This window comes from Pseudochaenichthys georgianus, chromosome 5 (assembly GCF_902827115.2).
Source record: "Pseudochaenichthys georgianus chromosome 5, fPseGeo1.2, whole genome shotgun sequence".
Classification (NCBI taxonomy): Eukaryota; Metazoa; Chordata; class Actinopteri; order Perciformes; family Channichthyidae; genus Pseudochaenichthys; species Pseudochaenichthys georgianus.
The window spans coordinates 29,577,494-29,590,316 of record NC_047507.1 but is presented as its reverse complement, the minus strand read 5'-3'; the positions used below and the strand labels follow the sequence as shown (position 1 = coordinate 29,590,316).

The 12,823-nt window shown below is 40.0% G+C and overlaps 1 protein-coding gene across 1 annotated transcript in view; it reads left to right on the top strand.

Annotated features, from left to right (window-relative positions):
• Nucleotides 1–12,823, top strand: part of LOC117447217 (metabotropic glutamate receptor 4-like) — a 256,739-nt gene that overhangs the window by 204,165 nt on the left and 39,751 nt on the right. The window contains exons 4-6 of the mRNA XM_034083893.1: nt 3,076–3,211; nt 3,396–3,550; nt 4,826–4,966. Coding sequence (XP_033939784.1) covers nt 3,076–3,211; nt 3,396–3,550; nt 4,826–4,966 — 432 coding nt within the window. The remainder of the gene's footprint in view (nt 1–3,075; nt 3,212–3,395; nt 3,551–4,825; nt 4,967–12,823) is intronic.

Genomic DNA, 12,823 nt, shown 5'->3' with positions numbered 1-12,823 from the left:
ACAAACACAAGATCAAAAAAGGAGAAAATAAACACTACATTTACACACTCTTTTCACTAACAGCAAATTGGCAAAGAAAATAGTTTCCTATTAACAGGGATATAAAAAAAGACATGTTATGCATATTTTCAGGTATTGAATGCCTCTACTGAGACATGTTCCCACGCTTTAATGTTCTAAAAGGCTTATTTTTGTCATAATGCCTGTGCTGCAGCACCTCTTTTCACCCTCTGTCTGAAACTAGAGCCCAGTCTGCTCTGATTGGTTATTGGCCCCTCAGTCTATCATGTACAATGTGTTGGAGCGCTAACCAATAGAAGCGCAAGTGTTACATTGTGATCTCACTATGAAAGTAAACAAAGGAGTCCAATAGAGGAGATTTAGGGGGGGGGGTGTGTGAGAGAGAAAGTCTATCTAGCATACACTTTAGGATTTAAGCCTTTGCAGACCATTTACATGCACACACACATAACACACTACAGGAAAGGGAAACCACAGAGAGCACAATAGGGGACCTTTAAATCCTAATATGTCATTCAGAGTCCCTCAGTACATTGGGGCATTAAACCTTGCAGGGAATTGTTTTCAAAGCAGTTTAACAGCGGTGGAAACTGAATTAAAAAGTGTTGCAATATGTTGCTCTTAGTGTGAGACCAGAACTTATTCAGTAGGTCTGCAAATTGGGTGGGATTGTTAAAGTATCTTTTATTTGAACTGTGAAACTCATCGAGAGGGGAATGAAAAGTACCAAACTATAAAAACCACATGCCTTGACAGCTGAAATTAAAAGTTTTTTAATCTCGTTTCTTGTGTTTTTCATGGGGTTTTGAACAAACTAAAAATATGCGGCCTAGATTGGCGGGGAGTCTCAAGTTAGAAGGATTTAGTTTTTGGATCATGCGTTGAGGGATGTTGATATACTGCCGTCCTTTTTCCAAACATTGTGTTCTTCTTTTTAAGCTAATCAATTAAAAGCTTGAGAGGAAATAGAAGACCACAAAATGTAGCACGCACACTAATCTATGCTGAAAAAGGGAAATATGTACAGCGTCAGATGATACGTTGATATGGGCACATGCTTTAATTGTTTTACTATTATAGCTGAGCTCAGCATCCTTTACTTTTCTTTACACAGCGCTCAATGCAGAATTGTTGCTGTTTCTTTTCGCTGAAAACGTTCAAAATCCTTGCATGTGTGAGGACAGGTCAAACATTCTGTCCGACCTTCTCAAATTTAATGAGGTTTGATGACAGTTGTGCAAGAACAAGACAATCACATACATACAGCTTAAGGGGGATTTGGCTGCCCCTTCATTGAGCTGGGCATCAGGGTGGAAGACAGCAGAATGACAGGAGTCAACACCATCCAAGTTGTTTCCACATTGCACACACACAAGACAGTACTCTACTTTACAAGCACTACAAAACAATGTTAGGAACCTTGTTGCTGTTTAATTTGTCATCTGCATGCATCATGTTGTTGACATGACGTGGGTGATGGGGAGGGAGGTGTACCTTTAATTAATTTGTAGTTAATTGTTCATTATGTCGTTGTTTCCTCTGATTGCTTTTTGAAGAACAACCTGTCAGGCTATAATCTTTACCGTGTAAATAAACACAGACTCACTTTGGCAAACTGTTGTTTACAAAGTAATGCTTCGCTTACTATAACTGGTCTCCATTGACAATAGTGAGAAGTACAATGTGTTTCCATGTATAGGATCTACTGTGTACATTATGTACAGACATCTTGGCTGAATCGAAACTGAATCTAAACTGAACAAAACCCTCACAACATCCTTTTGTTTCTTTGTGTGTGAATGTTTGTGTGCTCTTACAAGGATTCAAAGTAATGGTCATGTTTTCAGTTGGTCGAAGCGGGCATTCCAAGTTACATTTCGGCCTCGCCACACACGCCTACACAGACTTCGGCTCACGATAACAGGTTTATACAAAGAAGAAAACAAACATAAGATCAAAAAAGGAGAAAATAAACACTACATTTACTTCACACTCTTTTCACCAAAAGCAAATTGGCAAAGAAAATAGTTTCCTATTAACAGGGATATAAAAAAAGACATGTTATGCATATTTTCAGGTATTGAATGCCTCTACTGAGACATGTTTCCACGCTTTAATGTTCAAAAAGGCTTATTTTTGTCATAATGCCTGTGCTGCAGCACCTCTTTTCACCCTCTGTCTGAAACCAGAGCCCAGTCTGCTCTGATTGGTTCGCTGGCCGGCTCTGTTTTGGTTGGCCAACTGCTAAGAGATGCCCAGCCCCTTAGCTTATCACGTGTTATGTGTCGGAGCGCTAGCTAATACAAGCTTGAGTGTTACACATTATGTTACTTAAGTAAACAAAGGAGTCCAATGGAGGCGTTTCAGGTGGGGGGGTTGTGTGGGAGAGAAACTCCCTGTGGCGTGAACCTTGAGATGTTAGCCCTTGCAGACCATTTACATCCACAAAAACCTATATAACACACTACACTACAGGACAGGGACATGTTATAGGAAAGTCCACACACTCTACATTGAAAACAATATAAACCCTTTATAAATAAAGTATAACATTGATTCATGAACAATGGGAAAGTAAGAAATGTAACACCTTAATGTAAATGTGCCTTTCAGAATGAAAGTCTCAGCGACACCCTCATGTGCAGGAATGCACTCTTTGAATGCACTCTATAAATAATGGAGCAACATCATAAACACTGCAACACCTTTCCCACAAAACTGCATACTGTCAAAGAAACTCTCAAAGACAGCCAGGCGAGTTCTCTCCTTTGCAAGCCAATTATCCCTCTGCTGGGGAATATGCCATTTCACCATCTGAGTTTCAGTTTGCTACGCATTCCTTGGTAAACTGATAACACAAAGCCATCGGATTCATTACCTCACCCAAGATTTTTTATATGTACCTATTCTAATAAGATTTCAATTACGTTCAAATACTTCAAGTTGAATTCATTTGTTGTGTTGGTTTCTGTGATTCCTTTGATACTGTACAGGCATTGTTCTTCAGTTTCTCCTAATTATCACATTGACATCTATGAACTTGTGTGTGTTCAGGGGGTGTGTGCATCTCCCAGTCTGTGAAGATTCCCCGGGAGCCCAAGCTGGGGGGGTTTGACAAGATCATCCGGCGTCTCCGAGAAAACCCGAACGCGAGAGTCGTCATACTTTTCGCAAGCGAAGACGATATCAGGTAAGGCCTGGTAATAACTGCTTTGAAGATTAGACTGCAGCAGGCAGGGAAACATGTCGGAAAACATCCAATTCCTTCCAGCTCTGCTTAACCACTGTGTAATGAATTGCAAAACAAAATCAAAGCAGAGCTGGTCGGGATGCTGACCTTATCCATGAAAACATCTGTCACTTCACCTTTGCAGGCGGCTACTCCAAGCGGCTAAAAAGGCCAACCAGACAGGTCACTTTATCTGGGTGGGTTCAGACAGCTGGGGCTCTAAGATCTCTCCGGTGGTGGACCAGGAGGAGATGGCGGAGGGAGCGGTCACCATCCTGCCCAAGCGGCAGTCCATCAAAGGTACAGAGAAGAGCATGGTACATATAGCATCTCCCTGTATAGTAAAACCATCACTTTATGTGTCACATTGATGCATTGATTCACTTGTCTTGTGTCTTATCTTTCCGAAATAAATCATTATTTACTTTATTGTTTTTTTTTTATTATCATACCTTTTACCTCCTTGTGTCTCTTAACCTGTTGACATTTTTTATATCTGTAAAGCTCTTAAGATCTGATCTGAGGGGAATTTCATATTGTTTATGTTTTACTTGTGATGCTAGCCATTTTGTAAAGCACGTGCTGTATGAAAAGTGCTTTATAGATAAAGCTTTATTATTATTATTATATGCATTTCTCAGTGAGTACACTGTAAAAACTGAAACGCTGAATTTAATTCAATGTATTATGCCAACAGATTTAACATAGCTGTATATAAGTAGTAGGTTCAACTTAATATTATTGCTTTTAACTAACCTAATACAGTTATGTGAAACTTGATGACGTACTACATGTAATTAAAGTCAACATTTCAGTTTTTTCAGTGTGTTCCTTTCATGCGATGCAGGACTGTAGCTATTTGCAGAATAAAAGGTGCTTTGTAAAGGCCCTGACACACCAACCCGATTTTGGGAGTCAGAGGCCGTCAGAGGCTGTCGGGCATTCGCGGCGCCGTAGTCAGGTTGGTGTGTCCCGCACCGTCGACCGTGACACGCCTTATTTGGACTGCCAGACCCGATGCATGGCCGATTCAACATGTTGAATCGGCCATGCATCGGGTCTGGCAGTCGGACCAAATAATCACTCTGATTGGCTGTTCAGCTAGCAAATCAGTGCATGAGAAGCGAAGCGGAAGTGAGGGACGTAAACAAACGATTTAAGAAGGCACACACAGACTGCTATTCATTTTCATCTCATCATGGCGATCTGGAATGATGCAAACGAAGACCTGCTCATCACCTTGATTCAGGAGAGGCCAGCTCTGTATGATATTACGGAGAAAAGACGGTGCGGTGTGTTCCCGTGCGACACATGGCCAAAACGCAGGAGAACACGGCCAGGCAACAGCCGACTTCAGCGTCGGCTAGTCCTCTGGTGACTGCTTGGTGTGTCAGGGCCTTTAAGCTTTATCTTTAATTATTTGATCATCAAAGGTCAAATGATATTCTGTCAAACAGATTACACATATGCAATGATCAATGAATTAGACACATGAGGGTTTCACAGACTGCACAGATGCTGTTGTTTAGACTGAGCTCACTGTGTCAATGACAATGTACCTATTGATCTGTCTAGGGTTTGATCGTTACTTCATCAGCCGAACGCTGGAGAACAACAGAAGGAATATCTGGTTTGCCGAATTCTGGGAGAACAACTTCAGCTGCAAGCTCAGCCGTCACGCCTTGAAGAAAGGGTCCGGCCTGAAAAAGTGCACAAGTAAGACACTCTCCTGATGTGGAAAAAGCTTTTTAACTTTCTTTTTTTTTGCTTAAAGTTTTTAACCACCTTGAAAAACCTCCCTCTGATGTTTTGAGGCGAGTGACACATTTGGCTCACAGTATTTTTTGACAGCATTGCCCACCTATAAAAAAAAAGTGGAGCAGCCTTACATTTAATATTCTAACTCACAGTTAATCTCACAGCTCATTTCAGGCCCGCACTATATTTCTGCTGAGTCCAGTGTGTTTGCCCACATGGCTATAACAAGTGGATGGCTCAGCTGGACTGCATGGTTAAAGCTTCAGGCTCGGAGCCATACGATAAACAGCTGCGGAAAGCACAATCTGTCTGGAGGTTGCACATTTTATTAAGATTTAAACACCAATTAGGTAGTACAACATGTGTATTTAAAAGATGAGAGACAAAATATCAGTCTCTGGGGAATTCCTCACAGATGCTTAATCTTAATAGTTATGTCTTAGTTTTGAATTACTTCTCAGGAATATCCAGCGTTACTCTCAATTACCCTCTGTTGCACTAATAATAGTTTATATAAAAATAAGCTTGACCCTAATAAACCAAAAGAATAAACATGAAAATGAAGGTCATTTAATGTGAGACACATGCTTCTTACTTGAGTGGCATAACTTTATACATGTGTATAATCATTCTCAGATAATTAGGGCGGCAATTAAGATATTCCTGATAGTAATATTTAGCAGAGCCAGCATTTGTGCCTGGCCACAAAATGCATACAGTATTTACAGTTAGAGCATGTTTAAGCAAACAGTCAAACAATCTAATAAATTGAACTTAAAAAATAACGAATATTACAGGGATCTACTTGAAGCTAACAGGCGAGCTGATGTTAAAATGTCATTTTATAATGCTTGTGAGGATTGACCTTCTTGTTTTCACATTAGCTTCATATACAGCAATTTCAAAAACTACATTTTTGTGTATGACTAACACATCAACTATAGCTAAAATAATATGTTTTAATATAGCTGTAAAAACATTACATAACATTAAATACATACACAAATGAGCTAACATTAACGTTAAAGTATTGTTAGTTCTACTCTACATTTCTTCATTTCAAAATATTTCTAGCACAGCCCACACTTTAACACAATTGAAATGAGCGTCATCCATGTAATCATACATCTGGTTACGTACACAGTTACAGTTAGGCCTATCATGTGCTACTCTGATATAGAAAGAGTACATTCAGTATTTTCCCAACAGTTAGGTAACATTAACAAGAGGCCAACTCTATAGATTCTCAGAAAAATAGGATTCATTATAGGACATGTGACAACATGTGACCAAAAGGGTCCATACGGGTTATGCCTACAGCAAGGCAAAGTGGGGGCAGCCTCTGGTATATACGTATTTTTCTGCGTTGGCCAATCAGCTAGATGCTGCCTTACTGCGAGTTAACAAAAACACAACTGTTTTCAGTCCTGGTCCCAAAATAGTAGAATATCAGGTCAGCGGAAAGTCTACACATCCTTCATCTCTCTTCTGTATATAGCACTTAGCAAGGTCCAGCTTTAAGTGAAGCTAATGCATTAGCACTTTATGTGGCTTTATAGATAGGAAATATTCCTGCTCTTGCTTTTGAGTTTGTTTCTTCATGGTTGCATCATGCACTTATCATAAGTTGTTTTGGATAAAAGCGTCAGATAAATGTATTGTAACTGAAATCTAAGAATGACATACGACACTCCAGTCTTGATAATATAAAAATACAGCAGCATGACCTCAATAGCTCATTCAGGGTCTAAAGGCTTTTAACCTCACACAGCCTTTACACTGGACAGCAGAACTTTAAGCTCTGTAATTGGACTCTTACGACACTAATCGTTGGTATAATTGACTTCTTTGAAGGCCTTTTATCTGCAGTCTATAATGTTGACTCTCCCAAAGTGTACTACAAATATTCAATTTCAGATTATATTTATTTTTCAAATATGACAGGATTTTGCCTTGGAGTGTATGCTCCTACATTATGCACACACAAATTTGAAATGAAAGCTATTGCTTTTTTAGTATTCATTTTAAGATGGTTTCATTTACAGCGAGTAGGGAGTAATGTAATAGAACAGTATTACAGTGTCACATAACTTCATTATGGCCTGTGCTACACACAAAATAGATATTTACATCATTACACAAGACAAAGTCAGATAATTGTCCACTATTATTGTCATACTTTCGAGTTCCTTGTCCGAGTGTATGCTTCCTTAGGCGGAAACCCGCTCTCTCCAGGGAATCCGATGAAGAACCTTGTTGCTGTGAAGTGACAGTGCAGACCACTGAGCCACCACTCTGCCCTGCAGCCGGATGTGTGTGTGTGCACAATCTGCATACGCTACTTTTCACGCAGATACTAGTTATAATAAACAAGAATGTGTCCTGACAGTATGCGAACAGTAAGTCCACACATGCATTTCAAGAGGATTTCTCAGACTTCAGTGCAAAAGAACACATCAAAGGAGGGCATCTGGGCAAAACAAGTCTTTTATTTTTTCAGCACATTAAAGCACAGCTTTCATGAATGTGTGCAGGGCAGGCACTCCTCTAGTGTAATCTTGTAATGCGGAAATGGGAAGAAATACCAGCTAATTCAAATCATCAATATGAATTATGAATAGTCTTTTATATCATTCATATATGAAAAAAATTACTTTCAAAGTCACACCATACAATTCTGTCTACTTTACATCTTTCAAAATGACAGCACAGTTGAATCAACACCTCTGAAAAACAGTTCCAACAAACCATGGAGGCCGTCATGCAGGAAATTGCAGCGTTTGTTATAATGTGTTACACTCCAGGTGTAGCTGTTAGCAAGGTGTAGCAGCAGCTGAGTTGTCATTGTCGCACAGTGCTGTATGCACCACTAATGGCTGTTCATTATGATTGTGTGATAAGATATAGAGGCTGAAGGTAATGTGTTTAAGTTTCCGTATCATTTATACCATGCATTTAATATCCCTTATAATGAAAGCCTGTTATCTTTATAATATCAATGTGACGAAAAACTTTGATTTGTCATGTAGTTAATTCGCTGAGTTTCTATAAAATCTGACATTCTTATCTGACTAAAAGGTTTCTCAATTAAAGGTGGGGTAGGTAAGTTTGAGAAACCGGCTCGAGATCGCTAGAATTTGAAAATACACAACCGGAGAAAATCTGCCACTTCCTTACAGAGCCCCTCCTCCAACACACACGAACGCGCACATGACCAATGAGGGCACGAGATAAGTTTGTGCCCCGATGGAAGGCTGACAGGCAGGTAGGCCATCCAATCCGTTTAGCCGGGCCGGCTTGTGCTTTTTACAGTATTACGGCTTCTACAGATGACATTTTTTTATGGATTTTTTGTCAAAGCACTTAAGATATTCATTGCTATCGGGATGCTAAGAGCATTCCATGGAATATAACAAAAAGTGTATCTCGAGCCGGTTTCTGAAACTTACCTACCCCACCTTTAAGCTCCAGGAAAACGTTTTATCACTTTCTATATTGACATTGCTTCATATAATAAAATTGACTATACCAAGTAATAGATTATGACTATTGCCTTATCCTGCTGTGCATAACAATGTAAAAGCTGCTTGGACATTGGTTCCAGATATAATAAAGGCTGCATTCACTATACAACCAAATATGGCCCCAAAACAACTCTTTCACCGACACATTGGCGTAGTGCGGACTCATTTCTTTCTAATCCGATCTGCGTCACTTACGTATTCGTAATTGAATTCCTCTTCGATCACTGGCCAATGTCCATGTGGCTGCTGTGAGAAAGTCATAACAGAATTCATGTGTGACGGGAGATCACTCACCATAAAGGGTCATTGTGATAGGTTGAAACTACATTCACCAACCAAAGTGCCAGACACTTTCTGACACTGATGACCTTTTGAGTCGGGCCACAACAGCCCTGTTTTAAGAGGCTGAGCCCTGGATTATGGACATCCTCAAGTTGAGGAGGAACTGTTCTTCAGAAAAACCTTCACCTACACCTCTCACTCCACATTCATCTTTATATCCTCATCCTCAACATATGACAAGTATTGTGTGATATTGTTCGCTGCATGTGTCGGCAAAGATCTGTTCACATAGACGTTAAATAAGGAACACTTTAAACATAAATGTGAACATACTAGGCAGAAAGACTGGAAATTGGGAAAATAACATAAACCTCTGTAACCTGAACGTTGCTATAGAGATTTTGTATCCGGTTTCAAAGGGTTATTTATGTGTAATTTCAGGAGTGATCATCAGGTTCACATTTGCTGTAATGGTGTCTACTGTATGATGACGTCCAATGAAAAGAAAGGATTACAGTGTAGTGATTCAAAACTCAGGAGATCATTGATTCTTATTCATCAATGTACTGTGGATTTAACAAAGGAAGGGCTTGTCTAATAGTAAACAACTAAAACAATACAAATTCACAAAAATAAATGCACTAGAGAGAAACTAACACTTTTACTCGAGAGGTGGGCTGTGAAACCAACAGCTGGCATCGTCTCCGCAGCCCGCACACAAGAGAACACAGAGGGTTATATGTAGTAAAACACTCAGGTGGAGAAGATAACGCTGATAGATGAATTAGTCTGGAGATTGGAAGGAGTGACCTCTGGTTACCTGCCAGCAGGAGAGCTGGCGAGAACACAGATGAGCTCCTTGGCGAGCTCGAGTGACGGTTCAGGAGCATGCCGTCTGATCAGCGCCATGAATAACACTCCAAACTTGTTCACATAACTCAGGTGTAACATATGGAGCAGAGTGTGTGCGCAGCAGAGGTTTCAATTTGGCACCAATACAGTGTTTTTTCTGCTGTTGTACATACATAAGCTTTTAGCCTCAAGAGAGTTTTGTGTATCTGTCCCTGGAGTCATAATACGAAGGTTATTGGCATATTTCAAAGCATCCATATTCATTCATAGGAACAGTGAAGATACATAATATCACAATTTTGCTTTTTAAAGGGGAAGTTTGCTTAAGAACATCCCAGCATAGGTTATAAAGGACAGGCAATAGTTTCAGTTTTCTTTACAGTTAACAATGCTTTAGTGCTTATAGTGGATGGACATGTAACCTAGTGAAACACACAGGCAGTAACTGCTTGTGGGATCAATTCGACGTGTGTTGGTCTTATCTTCAAACATCAACAATTGTTCACAAAAAATACTTTGGATTCACAAATGTTTGGTTGTTATTTTTAGTCATCATAAAAACCATTAAGATAAGGATAAAATATCATCTTTTAAAAATAGGAGCATGAAACTGTGAAGCTATTCACTTGATTTGTATTCTATCTGCATGTTTTTTAAACAAGACAAGAAGCCTTCAAACATTACGAGCACTTACAACTAAATGCACAAGAATGAAAACTGAACAAATTAAAGTTCTGCCACGATGTTAGAAAACGTTAATGAGAGCCACTTCACATAAATCTTGAGCAGTCAACCAAATAATTGACTGAAGTGATCACGAATGCTGTAAGACATCAAAATCCAGTGAAAGTTAATGTAAAAGCAAATGATCCTTGCATGATAGTATACTTGACTAATTATCTGTGTATTTCACATGATTTACTCGTTATACACCCTTGGTGCAGGAGTTCATTTCATGAGTCTTACCATAATAAGCACCTTCACTCTTGTCGGAGTGATTGCTGTAGACACCAGTGTTGGGCAAGTTACTTCCAAAATGTAATATATTACATATTACTGTCTTTTGAAAGTAATAAGTTACATTACTATATTACTGTCTCTGAAATGTAATGAGTTACACTACTTTAGTTACTTTACCAATATAACCACTAAAGAATGGCTAGGTATTTTAAATGCTAAAATGTAGTTTAGTGCAGCTCATTCTACATCCAATGAAGGGCAATGTGGTATAGCATAACAACTGTGTAGGCCCTTAAGTTTACTAACAACTTGTATTACACGGGTTAGTTGAATACTCAATTCTGATTGTAACTTCTTAACATGTGACACGTTGTTAATACAGAAGTACAGACCACTGTCAAGGACTATAATGAAGGTTGCTAAGGACGATCAAGAAAGAGAAAGGAAAAGAGGTTAAAAGACGGAGCGCTGGACGTCAGATAAATCACCAGAAGAAGGCAGACAGGAAGTAAACACTAACAGGACACGGAATGGGCTCTGTAGTTTGTTTAGTATGTGGCCGTGTGCAGGCCCGGCTCCAGAACAAAATGACTCAGGGTGCCTCTGAGATTACAGGGGGCGCAGCAGTAGCAGGTTTACATGAGCAGTAGTGGCCGGCAACAGCAATGAAAAATAGCATTGATGGTCCCAATGAACAGATTATGGCCTTTGTTATGTTTTGAAACCAAGCAAGTGAGAACATTTCAAGTGAGTTAAAAGTGCAATCCTGAAATATGTCATATAGTCCAAAGTGGACTGGCAAAGAAAAGCACAACAGCTTCAAAACTGTACTGATAAAACAAATGAGAACATATTGTAAATCAAGGCACATATTATTTAAACCAGCTCATGGTTTGAAATGGCAAACATTGAAAAGCAAAAGTATTATGAAAACCATGTACTACATCATCACTTTGGTCCCATCATATACTCTGGGAAGAGAATATTTACTGTGCTTGAAAACTGGATCACATCATCATGTGAGGTTGACTTTGTGACCTGGAGAACATTTCAGCTGCAACATCAGCTCGTTGATAAGCTTGAGATATGAGATCTTTTTGTAGCCATTCGTGGTGAAGGCATCTGTGCTATTGTATGCATTATTTTTGACCCAACATTTCTACAGGCATGGCAGAATATGGCCCTATTTTCACATATTCTAGCCCTTGTCTATTTGTATACCACGAGCTGCAAAATGACCGCCTAACCCCACTGTACAGACGGGTACTTGTTTAGATCTACCTGGGCAGGCTCTGTTTTGCCGTGGTATCCTGGCACCTGCGGGCCGCAGAGGGGCGGCGGTGTTTCGGGCGATGAAGACTGCTGCTCCGGGGGCGAGGCGGTGTCCACAACGGAGGGTAACGTGATGTCCCCATCTGACCTGTTGCTACGGTCTGCAGTAGATGCAGTGTTGCTGGCGTTTAGTGATGCTTGCTTTAACCATTTTCGTATAAATGATTATCCACAGATGTGTGTCACTGCTGTGGAAGCACTTTGGAAATGATGCTCGCGCAGCGGAGCAGGTCACGCGCACCTGACACAATTTGTTATTTGTATTTTTCGCTCCGTTCTCTTTTTTGAATAGAGGGTGCATAACATTCAACTGCCCCGAAGATCCCGGCGCGAAGCCTGAAGAGTAAACACCAGGTTTACTAATCTACCCGCACAATGTGTCTGGTGTCGGAATGTCTCGCTATGTTAGTATATTCTTAAAAAACAAAACACCATTTAATTTCGGGTTAAAATGTGTTGTAACTGCGTTACTGAGCATTGTAATATATTACCCACATTTCATTAGTAATGCGTTACATTACTTCGTTACAGCAAAAAGTAATATATTACTGTAACTCCGTTACTTTTGTAACGCGTTACACCCAACACTGGTAGACACCTTATAATGCAGTCGCTAGCTCTTCTCTGCCATTGTCATTACTGACATTTAAGTGTTAAAACTTCACTATCAGCTCTACTTCATGTGGATTGAGAGTCTCGCAGCGTTTATTTGAGGTTAAGGTGTGACACTCGTGTGGTGCTTCTCCACCGGTGGAGAGCTTCGCAGAGTCTCTGAGCAGCTGTGAGAGAACTACATGGGGCATGCTGCAGAATGATCAGTGTCCTGAGAGGGTTCGACTACTCAACGTGATCAAAGGATAAGGAA